The sequence below is a fragment of the Cryptomeria japonica genome, chromosome 7 (genome assembly GCF_030272615.1).
Source record: "Cryptomeria japonica chromosome 7, Sugi_1.0, whole genome shotgun sequence".
Lineage (NCBI taxonomy): Eukaryota > Viridiplantae > Streptophyta > Pinopsida > Cupressales > Cupressaceae > Cryptomeria > Cryptomeria japonica.
Window position 1 is genome coordinate 596,257,569 of NC_081411.1, and position 22,620 is coordinate 596,280,188.

General features: G+C 36.5%; 1 protein-coding gene across 1 annotated transcript in view; it reads left to right on the top strand.

The window, feature by feature from the left end:
* Positions 1-21,063, top strand: part of LOC131049114 (SNF2 domain-containing protein ENL1) — an 84,560-nt gene extending 63,497 nt beyond the window's left edge. Inside the window, exons 13-21 of the mRNA XM_057983141.2 lie at positions 12,637-12,717; positions 12,843-12,961; positions 18,210-18,321; positions 18,434-18,502; positions 18,632-18,726; positions 19,495-19,638; positions 19,787-19,858; positions 20,022-20,169; positions 20,396-21,063. Of these exons, the coding sequence (XP_057839124.2) occupies positions 12,637-12,717; positions 12,843-12,961; positions 18,210-18,321; positions 18,434-18,502; positions 18,632-18,726; positions 19,495-19,638; positions 19,787-19,858; positions 20,022-20,169; positions 20,396-20,731 (1,176 nt within the window). The 3' untranslated portion in view covers positions 20,732-21,063. The remainder of the gene's footprint in view (positions 1-12,636; positions 12,718-12,842; positions 12,962-18,209; positions 18,322-18,433; positions 18,503-18,631; positions 18,727-19,494; positions 19,639-19,786; positions 19,859-20,021; positions 20,170-20,395) is intronic.
* Positions 21,064-22,620: the final 1,557 nt, after the last annotated feature.

The following is a 22,620-nucleotide window of genomic DNA, read 5'->3' on the forward strand; positions in this document are numbered from 1 at the left end:
AAACATAGTTTTTATTGCTGTAAATTTATGCAGAGTTTTCTTGCTTGCTAAAAAGATAGATGATACATTAAGTTGCCGGTTCGAGATCGAAGAACTAGTATGCCGGTACGACAAAATTTTGAAAAGGGTTTGGGTTCGTTAGTACAAAAACAATATATATATATGAAGCTTAGAAGCATGAATTAAGATTATAATGTCACGTAGCACCATATAAACAATAAAATCGCCATAAACTTGTAATCATAGCATCATGATCATACCATCATATACATCAAGTTCAATATCAAAATAATAATATCGAGTTCAATTATCATTGTTTCAACAATTAAATATCTGCTCTAAGCTGCAATTAATAATGTTTATATTAGAGGAAGACCTAATAAATTGGAGCTCTTACAGGAAATCACTGCTACTTGCCAAATGGTTGATTAACTTGTGTTGACACCTCCTATGCCTTGTGTTACAGCCTTTTCTATGGTCATCTAGCACTATCATTCTGATTTGAGCTTTCTTCACCCCAATGTTGTTTTCTGATCATTAAACCAGCAGATCTGATGCCCATTCACATTGATTAATAATGCTCCAATTTGGGATCTTGAGGATATTTTGAAGCCCTTGGTGGTACTCTTTTAACATTTTGGAGGCTCCTCTGTCACTTTTTGGTTTATAGCAAGGCAAAACCAAACTTTTGGAGGATTGAGGGTTTACAAGATTAACTGTAAACCCTGTGGTAAGGAGCAATAAGGTTGTTTTTATATAAGAGTGCATGTTGGTGGTATTCAACACCTTGATCAAACTGGGTGTGTTTTGTAACTTGAAAATGGGTCCTTTGCACTTGAACTTGGGCCATCGAGACAAGCAGGTCCTGTGTGTCTTAAGCCACTTGGAATTGATGTGCCTTATGCAATCTCCCCTTTTTTGGTTATAGTGATCAAGAGCACTCTTCATGGTGATGTCTGCATACATTGGAGTAGCAAGAACTTTAAAGATCTTGTCAATGGTTTCTGCATCAAGTCTGATGATAACATTGCCATCATCATCCTTGATCGTCCTTGATCCCTTATCAAAGTGAGCAGCACAAGCAAAGACCGTTCACTGGGAAAGTGGAAACCAAGTGAACATGACCGTTCAGAAGTAGTTGCATGCTATGATTTGTTGACTCTTCTACTCTCTCAAGGAACTCATACATATCAACATGTCCAATTTCTGTATCTTTGATTTCATCGATAGAAGAATTCACTTGAGGAGAAATCTCATTCAGGTACTTGTCATATTTGTACTTCATCCTCTTGTTTGAAGGGGATGTCGTTTCTTCTATCATTGAGCAAGAATTTTTAACGTTTTGATGAAAATCTCAAAGAGTTAAGACATCATCACAAGCTATTGGAGAAGCCATGATACCTTTTTCAAATGAAAAAGCTTGTAAAACAATGCCCAACTCTTGACCTATCATGATATTTATCATGGGAAAGGGAAGATGAGTGGACAAGCTTGAATGATATGTTATGAACAAGGCACCAATGGTGACAAAGGCAAATTTCGGATTGTGGGAGGCAGAAAGCAAGTGAATCCTTGTGACTTGAAATGCGGAAATGGAAGAACGCAAGTTGGGGAAAAGCGTTGACACTTACACTTGCAATCAAGTCTTGAAGACCCAAATGCAAGTAAGAAAGCTTAAATGATTGGCATTAGCTTGCAATTGGGTCTTCAAGACCCGATTGCAAGTGAACATAATTGCAAGGGCGATGGGATAAAATACTCGCAATTGGGTCTTGAAACCCCAATTGCAAGTGGAAGAGGTTAGCAAGGCAGGGACAAACTGGCAATCGGGGTTTCAAGATCCGATTGCAAGTAAGCACATTGAAATGCTCATACAATGGTGGCTTGCAATCGGGTCTTGGAAGCTTGATTGCAAGTGCAATCAAACAAAGAAAGCAACAAACTTGGAAGGAATACTTGCAATGAAAGAAATCGATACTTGCAATTGGGATTTTGAAACCCAATTGCAAGTGAAGAGCAAAGATGAAACAAAGACTTCAATTGGGTTTCAAAATCCCGATTGCAAGTAAGAACATTGAAACTTGCAATCGAAAACGTGCATCAATATGCGCTTGGCAACTGGAATACATGAACCCGATTGCAATCAAACAATGAATGCGACAAAGGGAGGAGCACAAGGGAAAGGCGTGTTCTCTACAACAAAATGAATGGGAGGAATAAGGGGAAAACACAAATCAAAGGAAAGATCAAAAACAAGAATGCAAAAATTGCACTTACCTCAAAAGGAAACCCCAAAGAGATGAGAAAAAATTCGTCCAAATCTTGATGTAGCTCCAAATGAAGAAGATAAAATGATTTGCAAATCTTCACACAAGGGCTCTAATAGGTATGTGAAGAGGAACACTCCTATTGCAAATAAAAAATGTCTTAATGAGGCTCCTCATTAATCACAAGATTCAAGAGGAACACTCCTATTGCAAATAAAAAATGTCTTAATGAGGCTCCTCATTAATCACAAGATTCAAGAGGAACACTCCTATTGCAAATAAAAAATGTCTTAATGAGGCTCCTCATTAATCACAAGATTCAAGAGGGAAAAAACCGAAAGCAAATCAAGTTCTAAGGAGCTTGGTGCAAGTGTAAAATGCATTTCACTTTGCTTTTGTAAAACATACTTGTAATCGGGTCCTAGAAACCCGATTACAAGTAAAGCAAACTTTATAATAATGAGTTGACTTGTAATTGGGTTTCTAAAACCCGATTACAAGTTAGGTTCGTTCACTTGCAGTGACCTCCAAAAGTTCCTACTTGCAATGACTGACTCAAAACTTGAAATTGCACAAAAAGGAAGGAAAAAGAAAACAAAAACCAACCTAAACTTGGACAAAGACGACAAACACACCTACAAATGACTAGACACAAACAAATACGAGTTTTGAACCTTGTAAAACATGCCTTAGAGAAAAGAACTACGAATCTTAAATAAAAATTTGTAGCGGTTGTCAATTTTTGAAAATTCAAAAATTAAGACAACATGTTTAGGCTTGGAAAAGCGTTTCAAATAGCGAAATCCTTCTTTTTATGAGTTTATTGGGGAGTCTTCAGACTTTACCAGCTGTAATCAGACTTTTTTTAGGTCTGAAAATCAGATTCTAAGGTAGTCAATATCCTTTGATTAAAATTCATCTAATTTTCAGAATTTATGGTATTCATTGTTGAAATTTCTGATTTTGAACTCATAAATGTGACAATCTTTAAAAATCAGAACTTAGGGAATTCTCAAAATTAGTTTTTAGAGTTGTTTTACCATGATATTAACTTCTAGCTTTGTATAGGTGCCATGTCTAAGGCAGGGATATCAGCAAGGAAGAATCAATTGAAGATTGTGCAAGAGGGCTTCTATCCAGAGTTGCAGATATCATCTTGATGGAAGAAGGTTACAGGCATGGACATGGAGTACCTAGACATGAAGTGGATAAGGTAGAGAATGTTTGGAGCAAAGAATCATCTTCCGTCCACCTTATTGGCTAATATCATGAAGAGTGGAATCTACCAAGCAGCCAGTTTTCCACCATCCATTCAAAGCTATGAGCTTGTGGTCGAGTGTGCAAAGCATTATGATCCACAAACCAAAATGATCAAGTCACCTAAGGGGACAGTGCTTGTGTACCTAGCCGAGGAATCCATTAGGGAAGTATTTGCAATCCCTAGGTGTACAAACATGCAAGAAAGAATCAAGGAAGAGGCCCGAGCTAAATTTGATAGAAGAGCAGAACCATGTATGATAGTTATTAACAACGAGTGGGCCCTTGAGAAAGGGTGTCACCACTCCAGGTTACTCAAGAGGCTCTTAAGTTCGGACTTCAAAGAGGAGTACAGTGATCTAATATTTCTACTCAACCGAGTCATGGGAGCACCTCAAGAGGCACTATTTGGAACATGGGTGTACTACTTTATTGAAGAGATAGTCGGAGGAACGATGATCAACTGAGTGAAGATAATTAGTGATAACCTTGACATCCAGTTGAGAGGTTTGGAGAAAACAAAGGCATTCAATATGACCTCCTACCTTGTCTACGTACTTGCTAGATATGTTGTGTACAAAGGATTGATACGCGAGGGCGAAGTCAGGAATGGTCTAGGACAATACATAGTTTACGAGTGCTATCCGCAATTCCACCTGCACGAGATTGAACATTACAGAAGGGTGAACGTTTCACTATGTAAATCACGAGACTGTTGCAAGGCAGGATACATAAGTGATTGTCCAAGGAGGCAACCATACTTATAGAGAAGTACAAATTGTGGTATATCCAGTTTGCTACCTTCACATACTTAAGGATTTAGGGATTCACATTGGAACCATACAAGCTTCCTAGGTATCCGACAAACAGGATGGTTCTACTTGAAGTAGTGAGACAACTTTTGGAATATGATTTCCTCTAGAAGAATTACAAAATGGGGATAACTTTTCCTATCACCCTTGGAAAGATGATGGAGGTATGCCACATCGCGGCCACAATAGATTACGTCAATGAGGAATTGGAGTTATATCATCTTGGGATCTATAAAGGTAGGGATCGATTCTATCCATTTCAAAGAATTGTAAAGATTAAAGTAGGGAAGTTCATACACAAAATCGACATCGAGGACTATTGGGCCAATCTCATGGACGAACTCACAGTTAGAAGGAAGATGTGGTCTTGTATGTCAGTGGACTTCATGAGGAAATGTAACCTCTTCTCCATTTTAGATCAGGTGCAAGATGATGGGGATCACATCCATCTGCAATATGTAAATGAGAAAGACAAGCCTATCATGTTGCCTAGTTGGACGCAACTTAAGCTGGTAGATTTGAATATTTTGATGAGAGAAGTAAACGATTACTCCAGGGAATGGGTGGACAAGTATGTCAATGAGTTGAGCTAACTAAATGTCACCTTTACCTATGATAAGATGAGAAATGAGGAGTCCTCTCTCAATGATGATGAAAGGACGATCAACAATATTAGAACGCACAATGATGAGGAGAGTTAGGCTCCCTAAAGGAGAAAAGGTATGCTTGGAGAATCGCAAGCTGAAGGCAAGGAGATTGCTAGCCAAGAGTCAAGGCAAAAGAAACATAAGTCTAATACTCCTCAATCTACCATGAGTTCCTCATCTGTGAAGGAGAATGATATGACAAAGAAAGACAAAGAGTCCAAATGGGATTCCGACACGGAGATCCTACTGGAGAATAACCAGGATTTACATGCTACAACACAATCGACACCACATGATGACGATGAAGAACAACTAGGATCTCCCACAGTTCAGTTGGAGGTCGATTTGGGCAACAATGTGGTAGATTTGACAGATGATGATGTTATTTCGGCCTTGAGAGGACTTGATGAAGATCAACACTTTGAAGACGAGATGGAATTCTCTACCATTCCCGATTGGTTGTTGAGTAGCATGCAGAAGAAGAAAATGATAGAGGCGCAGCCTGCATAAGATATTGATGACTTCCTAGCCAGGGTTGGCAAGGAAAAGGAGCAGAAGAAAGCGAAGATATTCTCTTGGATTACTAGAGATGATACAGAAGCACGCGTTGCATGAGTGGCTCGTATGGATTATCAGGTTACCGCAATTGACCTTGGACCTACTATGAAGAAGCAAGAGTTCTAGGAGTTGGATGATACAATCAAGGCAATTGAGGCGCAATTGGATAGGACTATTGAAAAGAAAGAGATGCTTGAGAGTGAGAACATGAGACTCAAGGAGTATATTGAAGGGATGAATTCCCCAAGGCATGAGGATCCTACTTTTGTCTCACCCATTGCAATTGCTCATGGATCCCCCTTTGATCATGAGGCCATGAGGAATACATATCAGGAGGTTGGAAAATGGATAGAGGATGTTTTGAAACAAGCAAATGATTTCCTAGCTCAGTTTGTCCAAGCATTTGACAAGATAGTGATGCTTATATTCAAGATGTAGTACTTGGGAGGAGTTTGGGAAGATTTCCAACCAATGCAGGAGAAGACTATTCCTCACCTCAAAGTGTTGAAGTGAATTCCTATGTCCACATTTATCCAGGAGGGAGTTGTTCAGTTGGGCAATGTTTATGATTTCCATGGTTGGTATTAATCCTTGGCCATGCGAAAGATAGCGTATGATCATGCGAAGCAAGAATGCATGGAGATGCAAAGATCTGTTTAGGAGATACAATCCAAGATTCTCGTATCCATTGAAGAGATATTGGGACTTGATGTCCACGCTTTCAACAGTTTGAACTTGGAAGAATTGAAAGAGAAAATGAGGTTTATTTACTTAAAGCAGTTGGAATCTTTGAGTAAGAATCAACTAGATGAATTGCAAGTTACAAGAATAATTTACAACATCTTGAATTTCCTTTGGAAATCCAAGATCAAAAGTCAGATGGAAAAGACTCAAGGAATGACAATTGTCGACAAGGAAAGATATTCCAAGAAGGTGAATTCCCAAACTCAAGTACGTGGAAAGAAGAAAATGATCAAGGAAGGATAATTTCAAAAGAGTTGATCAAAGTTAGAACCTTGGTCCAGATGATGTAGTTTGGGAGTACACTCCATCACAATTAGTAAAAATGGAATATTCTTCGTGATGAGCTACAAGCTCATATAGTGTCCAATATGCTGAGGTGGCACCTTGTCACCTTTGGCTAATCACGCATTTCCAAACCATCATGACCAGATTCATTGCATTTGTTACCAAGGAGAGGGATAGTGGGTGTGCTATTTTGGGCGATGAGCTATTAATTGCTTAGTGGGTGTACTATTCTAAGTGATGGGCTACTAAATGCTTAGTGGGCATGTTGTCTCATTAATGATTAAGACCCACTACTTGGCGCCACAAAGGGTTCATTTTGGTCAAAACCTTAATTAGGGTTTTGCATGGTGTAATCTTGGTCCTTGATTTCAAATCAATCTTGGCTGTTCATTTGTGGGAGGATCTCTATAAAAGGCCTTGCCATCTCATTTTGTTATTCATTAGGTAGTTAGCTCATTAGAAGTGAAGAGGTCTTGCTCCTTAGAGTAGAAGTCGATTAGGAGAAGAAGACATTGTTGTAAGACTTGGAGAAATAAAATTTGATTTCATTGAGAAGATATGGTGGATTCATTTTTATTTCAACCGGTTGCATGGTGTTCCTTTGATTTCTCAAATTGTTAGAAGTGCATTAATGTTAATGGAGAATGTGACTATGTTTGATGAATTTCAATGGCTCATACTTTTTGCACTTAGATGATTTCTATTTGCAGTGTAAAGTTAGCCCGAGCCTTTTTATATGGATGCTTAACTTCGATCATTGAATGTACATTGTTCATTATGATATGAAAATTCTTTGCATAACCCTTGGAAGACTGCACTAGTTCTTGTGGAGTTGTAGTTGATCTTGGCGAAGCAGAACTTGGTTTATGTGGAATTCATCCATTGAAGCATCACAAGATTGTAATATCCAATGAAGAAGCTCCAACCAACATCAAGCCAAATGAGCTCGTATCCAACATAAAGTCGCATGTTTGTAGTAGGAACATTGGAGTCACTTGTATGATCTTTCACAGTCTTAACATACACGAGATTTTTCTCATAAGAGGATAGAGTGTCCTTCGGAAACTTTATCATGTGTTGGTGTGGTCACAAAAATACCCATCAACAAGACCTTCATGCCGTCCAAAAGATTCATTCAACCATTGAATATGTGCATTCATCTTCAAGTTTGAGAATTTGCTCAAGTTGAGGTAGGGTTTTATTGATTTCTCCCAAATTACTCATTCTTTTCAATTCAAATTGGTTTTGTTTGGTTAGTAATATGATTTAGAACAATTTCTATGATTAAACCAAGTGGATTCATGCTTTATATTACTTGTTTTGTTTGAAAATCCAAAGTAATGCCCTAGGTAGGGTTATGATGTCAAAATTTGTGTAGAATGATTGAATAGTGAATTTTATTGTTGGAATGTGATGTTGTTTATATTTGAACCAATGGGTGTTGATTACTTTTTAAATTTTTGAACTTCGATTTTTGAAGCTTTTTTGGAGGTTTTTAATAGTGGCAAGGCCATGGGCATGGTTTTGTGCCAATTTTGTAATGTGATTTAAAAGAGGAATTTGATGGATATTATATGATATTATTATGTGGAATACTGGTTCATATGTATGGAATTTGTCGATTCAGAATTATCCTCATGAGATTGTGGCCAATTGGGCATTTATGTGTATATGTGAATGGTGATGTGATAATGAGCTATTGTGCTTTGAGTTGGAAATGGAAATTGATATGACATTCATTGTGGATGGAATTTGATATGCATTGTACTTCGTTCATGTGGAACGGGATGAGCCTAGGATTAGGTATTAGAGTGGGTCTAGGGAGTGGCTTCCACTTGTTTTCCCAACCCGTAAGTGGTGCATTGACAATCATGTTTGGGGAGTCTCTTAATCAAGTGATAACCTAATTAAAACCTGGGATGGGATAAAATATCAATTAAGATAATTGGTTCCTAAGCATGCCTTGCTCTCTTAATCAAGTGATAACCTAGTTAAAACCTGGGATGGGATAAAATATCAATTAAGATAATTGGTTCCCAAGCATGCCTTGAGCATTAGTAATTTAGTACGAGGCTAAGGGTGACTTGGGAAGGCATGCCCGCACATGCAAGTGTTGGATTTACACAGAGTTGGGATTTACACAGAGTTGTATGCCCACAAATGTAGCGTTGAGACTTGCATGATCGTCATTCTCGTCCGTATGAGAGAATGCTTAGTTTTGTGTGGTGCATCCTCACGAGCACACATGATGACACTCTCTACACTTAGCACTCTAGTATCTAAGTCCTGATAGTTTGAGTAGCACTCGAGAGATTAATGTTGTGGATCATTTCAGTTATTGCATTGTGATATTGTGGCTTATGACAAATTAGGTGTTTTTGATTGAATGTGCCTCCTTGTCTTTAGTGTTGCCATTGAGCATGCACCCTCTTCTCTTGATTTTGGCTTATTGATGATTTGGCACCTTTCTTATTAGATGTTGCTCTATGATGATGGTGATGTATTGTGGTTGGCATCTCTTATTGGTGTTGCATTATGATTCATGTTTGCTTAGTGTGGTTCATGTTGAATGTTTACTCCTTGTTGGCATTTGTGTATACCTTGCCCCTTGCACTTTCTATGGCTTGAGTGTTTGGGTTGTGTGTCTATCTCCACGAACATGGGGGTTGGATCTAAGTGTTCCACATGGTTGGGTGGCGTTGCAAACCATTGTTGGGGACCGAAGGACTTGGCTTGGAGGATCGACATCAAGAGTTGTTCTCTCCTATTCATTCTCTTTCTTGCTCTTCTTTTCTTGTAATTGTAAACTATGTAATGGATTCAAAGCAATGTAATGGATTAGAGTTGTTTATGTGTGTCGGTGTTGGTATTAGAGACAATCTATAACATTGTATCTTTAACTTTTTTGGATGTGTCTCGGTAATGTTCATAGGAACACTTTGTTTGGTGCTTAAAACGAATCATAGAGGTGTCATGTGGTTTCATGAAGGCGTTTTCGAGTTAGTCTCCTCTCATCATTTTTTTGCGAATTTGATTGGGAATCTGGGTTAGGATTCAAGCGTACAAAAGACTTGTCTGCATATTTGTCTCCACATCTTTTTGTTGATTTCTCTTGATTCAGGTATCAACCATGCATTTTGTCTTCACCAATGTGTTCGAGGTTTTCGGGGAACCAAACTTTCCAATCAAGAAGCTCACTGGTTTGGACAGATGCATGTCTTAGACGATGACAATGTGGGTTACTAGTCATAGAGGATGCCGGCATGGAAATTGGAGACGTGCAAGAAGAGGGCACTTGCGTGAGTGTAGGACTAAGGCGTGCAACGCTAGTGTCATGATCGAAGGTTTCGAACCTTTGATGGCACCCTTGATTAGCTTGCTTGCCCGATAGTGTTTTGTGGTGTTCGGAGGGTTAGTTTGACCAAGTCAAGGTGTGTTTCGAGGCTCACAATGTTGGGGGAACCTCTGAGGTGTTTCTTGAGTGTTTAGAGAAAGTTTGGGTGGTGCTGGTGGCATTCGGGTGCGAGTTAGTGCTTGTTGGAGCCCGCTAATGACACCTAGAACCTAGTAGGTCATGTTTGTAGAATCAAGTCTTGTAACTTCAAGGAGGTACCTGTATGGGTCCAATCACCTTGTTAACTTTGCCTTAAGTGGCTGGAGGCCTTTTCCTATGTGCAGTTGATATTTCTTGAGTCTAGTCTTCCACGTTTGTAGTGTTGTATGTTAGACATGTTAACCTAATCTTTAGGTTTGAGCTGTAGTAGTTGAGTATGATGCATGTGTTACACTTAATTACTTCAAAAAAATTAAAAAATCCATGCATTCTTATGCCTATTTAGCTCTTATCCTCAAGGTTTCCTTGGCGGGGCATTAAATTGGTGCTTAATGACTAATTGTATCCACCACCTCCTTCATACAAACAACCTCATAAAACCTTAGAATCGTTTTTAGGACAATCCTTGCTAATAGAGAATTGGTTACTAGCAGCACTTTTCTCCATCATTTTCTCCTTTCCATTCTTTTTCGTATGCTTTCCTTTATATCCATAGTTAGCATTATGTTTTGGCTAATCAAAAGGAAAATAGTTAAAATTTTGTAGTCAATAATTTGTCTTCCTCATCCTCCTAAAAATTGTCCTCCATCAACTAATCAACCACTATGCAAGATAGTGCTAAATCATCTATGTGAAAGTTGGAGGAGGGTTTATTAATCCCTAATTGTGCTCGGCAAGAAAATGATCATGATTCCTCTAGATAAAGTTCAAGGAACAAATTTGGATAAAATGAGTGGGAATGTCAACCATAATAGAAACTCTCATATGGGTGTTTTGGAAATTGCCTTGTTACTGTTGAGACATGGACCAGCTAGGACTCGAACCTAGGACCTTCCATACGCTGCTGGAGTGCTCTACCACTGAGCTACTGGCCCCTCTTGGACCAGTCCATCGTCGGTCCGGGTGTGGCTTATTTCCAACACCAACACCCCCCCTTAAGCCACACCTCTCGTGTGCTTGGGGCTCCTAGCCTGGACCTGGCTCTGATACCATGTTGAGACATGGACCAGCTAGGACTCGAACCTAGGACCTTCCATACGCTGCTGGAGTGCTCTACCACTGAGCTACTGGCCCCTCTTGGACCAGTCCATCGTCGGTCCGGGTGTGGCTTATTTCCAACACCAACAGTTACTTGTCTAATCTAACAAAATTGGCCATTTTTTTGCCATTAGCTTAATCAAGTCTAAACCTCTTGTGACCAAGGGAAGATTAAGTAGATCAGCTGTGATAGGAATCTTAGTTATAGGAGTCATTGCAGAATCAATGACAAGCTTTCAAAGGTATAATGAAACTACAACTCTTTTTAAGAACCAAGGACCATTTTTCCAAATTTGGTTGTTATTCTTAGCCAATCGAAACTGACCAAGGAAGAAGCCCCTACCTAGAAAAGACAAGGAAGTATCCTCAATATTTCTTGGGTTGACCTGATCCATTGAATAGTCTCCTCAAACATAGGCCTCTTGTGCATACATTTGCAAACAAGGGACCTGTTGCCTATATCTTTTGAGATTGTGTTGATACGATCATCTGAAAGAAGCATATCGTGAACATTTTCTGCCATACTAATTGGAATGTTAGCCAGGGATGGAGAAAGGGAAATTGGTTCCCCTTCCCCAATTTGATGAGTAGTTTTGAAATTGAACTCATTAGCAAATTTCTTTTTCTATACATCTCTTTAGTTTGTGCTTCATCTTCAACAAAAACTTTTTCTTGATAGTTTTTTGAGGAAGGTAGAATCTCCACAAGAATTTAAGAAGAGATTCATTTTTATTTAGTAATACATGCAAAAATCATTCCACATATGAAATGGATTCAAAGAAATTATTAGTCTTGAAAAAACTTTTCAATTATTGGAACTTCCACTCTCATTGCACAAAATATGATGGTTAGAGTTTTGTGTTGGTTGGGATAAAAAATCCTTGCCCAAAAGTGGGGGTTTTAAGCACCTTCAACTTGCCTTTACTCACAAACTCCTTACCTCCTCTTTTGTTGATGTCCAAGAAGAGTATTCTTGTTATTAGATGAAATTTGGTGGTAACAATTCTATTACTCTCTTTTGCGCCATCATTGGCTATTGCTTCTTCATTCATTGTTTCAACATTTAACTCTTCACTTGTTTAGTTGGTTCTTAATTCCATATAATCCAAAACATTCTCGATTTTGTAACAATTAATGATATTTGTAATTTTTATATTTTCAAACATATTATTACATCTGTATTATGCTGTAAGTGTTTGCCTTTAAAAGAGAAGTAACACTTATATAATCACATCATCTTCTTCTGTGGTTCTATCATCCTAGTTTACCCTTCATTATTAATCAAGCTCTACTTCAATGGTTTTGATTGATGATTTTTTTTATAATATTCCTAATATGATGGTAATTAGAAATAAACATCGAAGTTTTCCAATTGAATTATTAATTGTAAAACTGTACTTATAAACCATTTTGTTTGTTTGCAATAGAAGTTTATGGACCATATATTAGCCATTTTTAAAAAAATGTGAGTGCAGGAGGAAATAAAGTGCAAAGGCTATGATTTTCGCCGTATTGATGGCACATTGAAGGCATGCGATAGAGCAAAACTTGTAAATGTATGTACTTTGGGTGTACTATGACTAATGTTTTGAAGACAGCTTAAATGTTTTGAAGGTTCTAATGACTATATTAATGTTCAATTATTAGTTTTTACTAAGAGTTTGTATTACATTTCACGCAGGAGTTCCAATCTAGTGACACAATTTCCATCTTTTTGTTGACATCACAAGTAGGCGGTCTAGGGCTTACACTTACTGGAGCTGATCGAGTAGTAGTTGTAGATCCAGCTTGGAACCCCAGGTAACTACTAATAGATTTTATATGCACCTTAACAAGGAATGAAGGCCAATCAATAAGACTATTTGAATACAGAATTAATATTAACTCATTCAAATTTTGGCATTTGTGTAAAATATTAGTGACTTGTAACAACACTAGGAGTGAAATTTATTGTAATGTTTATCTTTGATTATAGATTTTTATTTTGTGCAACAGTGTTGGAATATGGTCAATTTGTATTAGTTATCTTGGTCCAAATTATTAGAGGCTGCTAACCAATTCTATATGAAAGAAAATTTGAATAAGACATTAAAAACATGGATAATGTAACTCAATGCATAAAATGTAAGACTTTCAAAAAGGAGAGAACATTTTGTCTTAAACTTATAATGGTGTACTATAGCATTCTTCCAAATCATTCAAGTTGTTTAACCTTTTAAGCAATGCTTTTCATTGACCTTTATAGCTTTTTGCTCGTTCTATTGTTATTGTGAATAATTGATAGTTATAGATGTTCAAAAGTAAAAAAAAAGTTCATAGATGTTTGAAACTCCAAGTGTGACTCATGTACCGTGGCAAAAATTTCACCATCCGTCACATGTTACATAAAATGTAGCTTCCTAATGTAAAGTATAATATTTTATAACATAGATTGGAAAAATTTACAACACCAAATTGAAGTACTCATGACTACTAAAGTTGTTGACCTTATGGAAGATGATTTCAATCCCCAAATATAAATCCTTTTCTAATGTTTGTTCTCTCATCTGTATTGATCTAATTATATGCTGTCACCATTTCATTTGAAAACCAGATTCTTCTGGTTATCTGTATCAATATCAAACTGCAAATTTATATGTGAATTGTTTTTTGCCAGTGTCATAGTTTATCATTAATTATATTAAACAAAAAAGAAAATAAAAAATCATCACCTGCAGGAAAATGAACAGAATAACCAGCAAATAAAAAATGCCCTCCTGTCACATTTTGCAAAGTCAATGTGCTGGATTGTGTGAATATTTTTCACGTAAAACCTACTGTGTATGTAAAATGTACTGTGCAATTTTTTTTTTGGTTGAAATCCGTTGACCATGTGTTGAAATTGGTTTTAATCGTGAGAAAATTGTGAAAAATTAGGTCAAAAAACGACAGTCAATGATATTTTGGAAAATCACAATTTTAGCAGAGAAAATCAGGAAAAATAAGATTAAAAAACAACAGTCAATGATACTCTGGCAAAACACAATTTTAGCAGAGAAAAATTGGGATATCTGGCAATCTGTGATTAATCACATATAATTGTAATTTTTTTGCATTATTTGCTTCTTTGCTCAATATGACTATAATTTGTAATTCAACAAATCCATTTTGTGCAACTGCATATCCTGCAATCTTTGCAGTCCACAAGGACACACCAATTTGAGGCATTCTGTCAAATGGTTCACACGCCTTGTCTATGCTTCCAAACTTTGTATTGGTGTTTACCAAGGCAGTTGCAACTATAATGTTTGACAAAATGCCCTGTTCATATATGCTTTGATTGATGCCCATATCCTGTTCCCAAGCTCCCATTTCAGCACCAGTAGGGAGGATGCTGACAAAAGTTGTGGAATTTGGCTTTAAACCTGCCAATTGTATTTGCTTGAAAGTTTCTAATGCCTTTTCAACAAATCCATTGTGTATATTTTGCAGCCATTACATTCCATGAGATGACATCTCTTTGAGCTATTATGTCAAACACTTTATGTGCCTTGTCTATGGTTCCACATTTTGTATACATGTCTCTGAGGGTAGTGGCAATGATAACATATGATTTTGATCATGGAATCGTCATAAATGCACTAGGCGTCATGCATAAGTGTCATAAATACACTAGGCACATTTTAGGACACTACAACTTTGATGGATGTCCAAACTATGTTCCGAATCTCCTATTTTAGCACATGTTTCTGATGTAATAGTGAGGAGTTAGATGACCATACACTGTCCCAGAGCTATCATTGTGGCACAGTTTTGTCGTGTAAGACACAGGAGTTAGATGTTCATGCCTTGTTCTAAATGCTTTTTTCAATTCTTGTTTAAAAAAAAAAAGGAAAAGTTGTGACATTAATTTTTTTTTGTTTCTGTGGGTACATGTGTCCTTAGAGGTATGGCCTAGGTTTGCCCAGGGTCTGCCCTGGGCACCCTTGTTAACCTATGTCCTTGGTGTCTAGGGTGGACCTTGGGCAAATGCTAGGGTGTCCCAGCCTCAAATTGGGACTAGAATAGGATCAGATGGGTAGAGGGAGTCTTCTGGAGAACCTGGTAACATATTAAATATATAATGTTGACACATTGCAAAAACGAAGATAAAATATTAGAAATTCCAAAATTATAAAATAAAGCAATTAAGCACATCCAAAGCTATATATGACTTGCAGAAGTCAAAAAATTAGAAAACACTTTAAGAAATCCAGTTTCAGATTTGTTTTCTTTCATCAAATACAAAATACAAAATTGAATGATAGAAGAATGGAGAAGACTATGCATCTGAAAGCAGAAGCACAGGGTCAAATCTCTAGCTAGGAGATGCCCAAAATTAGCAGCAAGAAGGGTATTTGTCAGGGAGCAGCAGCAGCTCTGCTCCAAATTTCCTGTTTGAAGACATCAAATCATTTGAAATAATTTGCTAAATGAAGAATGCTGCAGCAGCTAATAAGAGGGAATGGTACATGATATGAGAACATTATGCATAGATGTTTCCTATGGACTTTACTTTGCCTGCCACTTGGTAGTCACTTTTGTTGCAACTGACAACTTTTGTAGCAACATGGTTTCACCTTGTCTTCACCTTGTCAGCTACTTGCAAGTCGAATCTCCAGCAATTACAACATGGTTTCATTCCATCAGCCACTTGCAAGTCAGTTTTGCATCCACTAACATTGTTGTCTGTAAGATGTACATAACTTAACAACCTTGTGGATTTCAGTTCATCAGCACTAGAAGTTCAACAGCATCATGGACTTCAATTGTTAGTTTCTGTGGGAGTGATCCTTGCCATCAACTAATGCTGATGCCAATTGTTGTTTCATCCGCACAATCTATGCCCAATTTTGAGATATAATCGATCACTATGTTGCCCTCTCAGTAATGGTGTCGTGTAGAGAAATGCTTTAAGTGTATCAAGAATATTCGAGGTCTCCATTAGTATATAGAGTTGGTTTTCCAATCTGATGAATGCCTTTTTTTTGAAGCCAAGGATGCTGGCTATAGAGTACCCTTCAACGATCACTGAATTGATCTTGTGTTATTGAACTAGTTTGAGACCATGGAGAGTCGATTCGTTATTAGTCAGCTATGTGAGCCTTTTGGATGCCACCATTTGAGTCCCCAATCACACTTCTAGAGGCACCATTGAAGCTCATCTTGAGCATTCTTGTTGGTGGTGGATTCCAACTGATTTGATCTCCTTCAGAGGGTGGGCAGTTGAACTCGGAAACCCCCTTAACAGGGATTTGTCATTGTATTATTATACAATATATATGAACAATATAACCTATCTACATAATTATGTATTTTGAAATCTTGGTTAATTTTTTAAATATCATTGATTGACTTGATCACTATTTTATATTCTTATATAATCAACATACATTTTTTAAAATAATAAGTTATTATGATCTCAGATTATAACCTTTTATTCTTTTATATTATTTTGTTTTAACAATTTTAATTGCTTCAAGATTATATAATTTTCATTATAAATCTGTGATTAATACACTTACTAAGTGTTTTTCCATTTGATTAATTTTGAAGCTGCTGATTATTCCCCTCCTTGCCATCCCCTTCACCATTCTCCTTCGTTTTTGGTGTCTCCTTCCATCTCTTGGCTCTATATTTTTGCTCTCATCTTGATGATGGATCAGGAAGTGGTATGAAACACCGATGTAAACGGAATACACACAAGCTTGTTCCAGAAGCTCTTCCTATCGGTTGGGAAATAAACTAATTACATTTAATTTAGGTGGTCTAATCTAATGATTAAATACTCAATTAATTAAATGAGCTGAGATTGATTAATTTATATGGATTGAGTGATGTAAGACTGAAATATGGTGAAGTGACAGATGAATTAGTGCTTATCTAGAGTTTGGCATGACATTGCCTTTCGATTATTGAGATGTTTTGACAAAGAGCTACAAACTAAAATCTAGAATTGAATTAGTGATTAGAGGTTTGTGAAGAATGAATCCTGAGTTTTTTAGAGATTACACAACAATTAGGTCCAAATGGCACAATTTTTTCCAATGCAGAATTTTAGCTACAAACCCTGTTCGCTGAAGAGTTTACCTGCATATGAGAAATTGTGGTGCTAAAGAGTGTCATTGAGGGCCTATTATGGACAAAGGGAAGAGAGTCCGACATTCTTGACGTAGTCAAGCCCTGAGGTTCATTTAACAAGATCGAAATGCAAAATGTTGGATGCCAAGTAAACTACGAGTGATTCAAATTGAGACTGATGCTAGCTGATTTTGTGTGTGATTGGATATGTGAATGCGAGATGCTACCAATCGATTGTGCAAATGACCTAGGATATTGTATTTAAATACATAGCCCTAGACACATAATTTGAGACTTTTTGGTGTGCATGTTGACAAGTAATGGCTATATCACGAGCTTGTCAGCCTTGAAAGTTGGAAAATTTAACTTTGAAACTGAAGGATGGGAATGTGTGCATGGCAATCCAGTCTAGGAAGGCAAAAGTCCTGAGAATTGAGCTAGTGATGTTCTGAGATAGATATTTCAGGATAACAGAGTACTGGAAGAGCCAAAATGAGTGGTAGAACCATGCATTTATGACATCTACACTGGCATACAGAGGTTAAGTGTGAAGTATGAACTTTCCTCTGCACCATCAATCATTTTTATTGGTCGTTCCTGGTAATGAGGGGAGTCTAGCAACAGACTAATCAGTAACATCTCCCTTTCCTATCTCATGGCTATTTTGACTGCTATCTTGCTGCTACCAACCATTCATGAATGAATTCAGCTAGAAAATATGCCACCTTTATCTCTTGTAATAAGGAATTTCAGGACATGTTTTGTGGAAAGCACAACAAAATAGGAGAAGACTTATGGGTGCAGATAGAAGGCCCATAAGTCTTTTCCACTGTGAAGGGATTTTTGTTTTGGCAATATATCAAATGCCAACATTGAAATTGTTGTCTAATGTTTTGAAAGTTTTTGAACCGACTTATGTATAATAATTGAAAGTGTTTTGCTCTTACAGCACAGACAATCAAAGTGTTGATCGTGCTTACCGCATTGGGCAGCTAAGAAATGTTCTTGTCTATCGTCTAATGACATGTGGGACAATTGAAGAAAAGATTTATCGAAAACAGGTTTTAATTTTTATAGTTTTTGAAAATAATTTACATATGATCATTATTGGCATCTCCTTATGCAGTTACATATATTATTCTCAATATTGGGTCTTTTAACTAATCCTTTCAGGTATTCAAAGGAGGTCTGTTCAAAACTGCAACAGAACACAAACAGCAAACTCGATATTTCTCTGAACAGGTGATTGCTGAAAAGGTCACTGTGTATATACTTTGTTCAGGTTTTTGCCTTCTACTACTTTTATCAAATTATTGTGGCAGCTTTCAAGGTAATGGAATCGATTTATTTTTTCTATACATGTAAATGCAGGAACTTCGTGATCTCTTCACCATACCAGAAAGTGGATTTGATGTTTCCTTGACTCAGAAACAACTCCATGAGGAGCATGACAGTCAACATGAAATGTATGATATTTATATTTTACCGTTTTATCTATGATTCTAAAACTTTTACTATATTATCATGATATATTGTTTTATGCTTTTGATATAAATTGCATGGCCAATCTAATCTATCATTATGTTTTAGTTATCTTTGAGTTTCTGTACACTTTGAGATAATGTCTTCAAATAAGGCTCTTTAAGACTTTGACATCATATGAACACCAGATTGTTGGAAGTCATGCCAATATGATAGATCATAAATTGGTCATAAGCTCAATTTCATTTGCCAACGTGGACATGTATTCTTTCTCTTAAATGAGATTTAATTACAGAATGTATTTTTTTGCTACTTTCTGGAGACGTAAAATTTTATTTTCTTGTTGAGGCATCTTTTCTGTTCTATGATGCAATATGTGCTCTGTTTATACTTTATAATATGTTGGTCTGTAGTTTCTGATAAATTATTGATATGCATGATAAAATTACAAATAGTGCACCGGTATTGTTTGTTAAGGCTCAGAACAATAATTTGGAATTACAATAAATGCTTACAGTTTTTTTCCCTGATTAAATTTGAACATATATTGTGCTCATTGATAATTGCAGTGATGGTTCTTTAACAATTGTTTTGCCTTCTTAGAAGGCATAACTATGTGATTTACGATAATTTATTGATATAGATGGCAAAACTGTGAGGAAGTGCATTGGTATTGTTTTTACGGATCAGAACTTTAGATTGTCATTCTATTAAAGTCCTTAAACTCATATTGTGTTCATTTATGATTGCAGTCATGATTCTTTAAAGAAACATCTTACTTTCCTAGAAGGCCAGGGGATTGCTGGAGTAAGTCATCATAGCATGTTGTATTCTAAGACAGAAACAGTGCAAGCACCACCACCTGGAGATGAAGATTCATTCAAGTGGGATATGAGGTATAAATAATAGCTAATGAAAATTATTTATGATCTCAATTTTCATTGTATAGATTGGTCAATTACTTGTTGAGTACATACTATTATTTTGAGATGTAGGAGTTGACTAGTGTTTTACTGTCTGTGTTTATCTTGACTATGGGTGTAGGAGAAAAGAGTTCACAGCGCCCCTTTATGGATATTCTATTTCAAAATCGGCAAAGGATGATGTTGTGCTTGGGTATGGCAGATATGATGTTTGTTAGCAACAAAAATGCTCCACATAATGATTGAAATATTCATTTAAAAATTTTATCAAATTAATTTTATGCTTTGAAGACAAAATATGTAAAGCTGCCATTAATGGACTAGGTGTGTTGATATAGATCTTGCTCTGCTTGCAGACATGAATTTGCATTCAGGCCAAAGGATCTAAATGCTGGAGATCATAGACCTATTATACGTGACACTCTACATATACATAACAATGAAGCAAAGAAAATTGGCATCAAGGAGAATATCATCCGTCTTGAGAAAACTCTTGCAAATAAGGTATGCTGATTGTATTCCCTTAGTAATTCACAAATTGACTATTATATAAGTGGTTGAGAAGCGAGCACTTGTCTTCTTTTTAAAAATGGTTTCTGAATTTTAAATGCCGTTTGGCTGCATTGTATACATGATTATTTCTTACTGTTAAACATCATTTATTCAACTGTTTTTCTAATGATTTGTTATACTGCTTGTTGCCTGAACAAAAATTCCTATTTATTCTCAGGCTTTATTGGCCAGACTCCCAGACAAAGGGGAAAACTTACAAAAGAAAGTGAGGGATTTAACAAATCAACTCATTAACCTGCAAAGCATTTCTTCTGAAAGCGTTGTAGAACTTGTACCTGAGAGTTCATCTGATTCAGTTCTTTCCATTGAAAAGGCTAATGCCTCATCATCATGTATTGAATCTGAACGAAGCAATCAATTGATTGCAACATCTCATAAAGAGAATATACACAGAGAAAGAGAGGATTCTGTTTGGAATGGTGACAAGGTTATTAACCTTGAAGACATTTCTTCAGATTTTCAAAAATTATCTGTTCAGGTTATAAAGGACTAAGAAGTAGGATGTTGACACTCAGATGCCAGCTGTGTACTTTGACAAAGCTGCATAGCTTGTGTTATTTTGAGGGTGAATTGCTATTGTATATTTTTGTATGGGCTTACCAATTTTGCATACGTCGATTGATCCCTTTTAGTGGGAATATGGATTTCTAGTTGTCCAATGTAGTTGAGTACAATTGATGTGCAAGTGATTTTTTTATTAATTTTCTACATCGATTGTATATTGAATGGACATATTTAAATCGACATCTGACTGAATTGATGTGAAACATTCAGTGGTGTCATTTCATATGAATTACCCTTTATTGTAATATTTTTTGATTGGTCTTTATGCTTGTGCAGAATGCAATATACCTTATCTAAATTCATGGACAAATATACTGTTAAAAGTGTATCAGTACTTCTCTAGCCCCCAAATTCTCTCATTAAACCAAGCTTGCAATTGTGGTAGAGCCAAATCATCTTATTGAAGGCAGCCGAAGGTTAACCAGTGCTCTGTGGTGAACCATTATAAAAGAGTTAATGTTTCTGTATCAAATTCCCATATTTAAATATAACGAGTAATTGATAATAAAGAGCTTAATCTAATTAAGCTGCTTTTACTCTTAGAATTCATGTTCCATACTGGGAATTAATGAACTTTAGAATGAAATTTGTGCTGTGTTGAAGAGGAAATACTACCCATCAGCCAAGCATTTCTACGATGGCATCTGGAAGGTGTGAAGGGCTCTAACGATGTCTGTAGTTACGTGATGTAATGAACAATAAAATATATGGCTTACCAAAGCCGACCAAGCACTGCAGATTAAGTTAATTGAATACTTGAAAACAATTTTCTTCAATGTAAACATCATATGATGTTTTCTTGAATATACCTGCAAGGCACCGTAGCAAGGCAGTGCAACTGTTAACAAGTTGTCCTCCTTCCTGGTGGACTTTTAATGGTATTTTAGAGCATGTATAAATAACTCCATGTGACTCCTATCCTCATTATTTTCCCAGATGTGCGGGGAACTGAGATGTTTCAAACGTACTGGATTTTGGTACAATTTTATTTTTTTATCTCAGATTATTTGATTTGATAAAACCAAAAAATAACCGTACCATTCACATGTGGATGAATGTACAAGAATATTATCATGAGTACCAAAATCTTGTTACATCATGTGGATGAATGTACAAGAATATTATCATGAGTACCAAAATCTTGTTACATGCTCATGCTGTTGCATGTTGCAAATTACCAGCCATGGCGATCACTGAGGATGCAGCAGCAATAGTGTTTTATCATTTATCGATCATACTTAAATGACGTTGAGATGTTATCTACATAGAGGAGAATGTCTTTGTGATCATTTATGGACATTAACCACACCAATGGAAGGGAAATACATATTATTATATTGATTATATTACAATCATGTTGAGACTACATCTTGAGATAGGAAAATGTCTGTCATTAAGCACACAAAAAATGTTGAGGATTTGGGACACAAATGCCTCTATTAATAGATGGATTTCCTTATGTAGGTATGATGCAAGTGAAGTTATTGTGGCAATAGTTCACACCGGTTATTACACAACGTAAGGCATTTAGACAAGAAGCTTGAAGTGTCAAACAAGTATTTTGGCAACTTCTAATGAATTCAAGAAATGCTCATATGACCATTGAAGATTGTTAGTTGTTTGCAACAAGTAAGAATGTACAAAACATGATAGGAGCAAATTGTGTGCAATGATCAACGTGTGCAGGTTAACCTGTTGTTTCCGTTTGTTTGGTGCCGTAGCCAGATTCTCTGAGACAAAAATGTACCCGTAATTCATTTAGAATGTGATTTTCCATTGCACAAACTCTAGTCTAGAGAAAATAATTTTGCTTCAAAA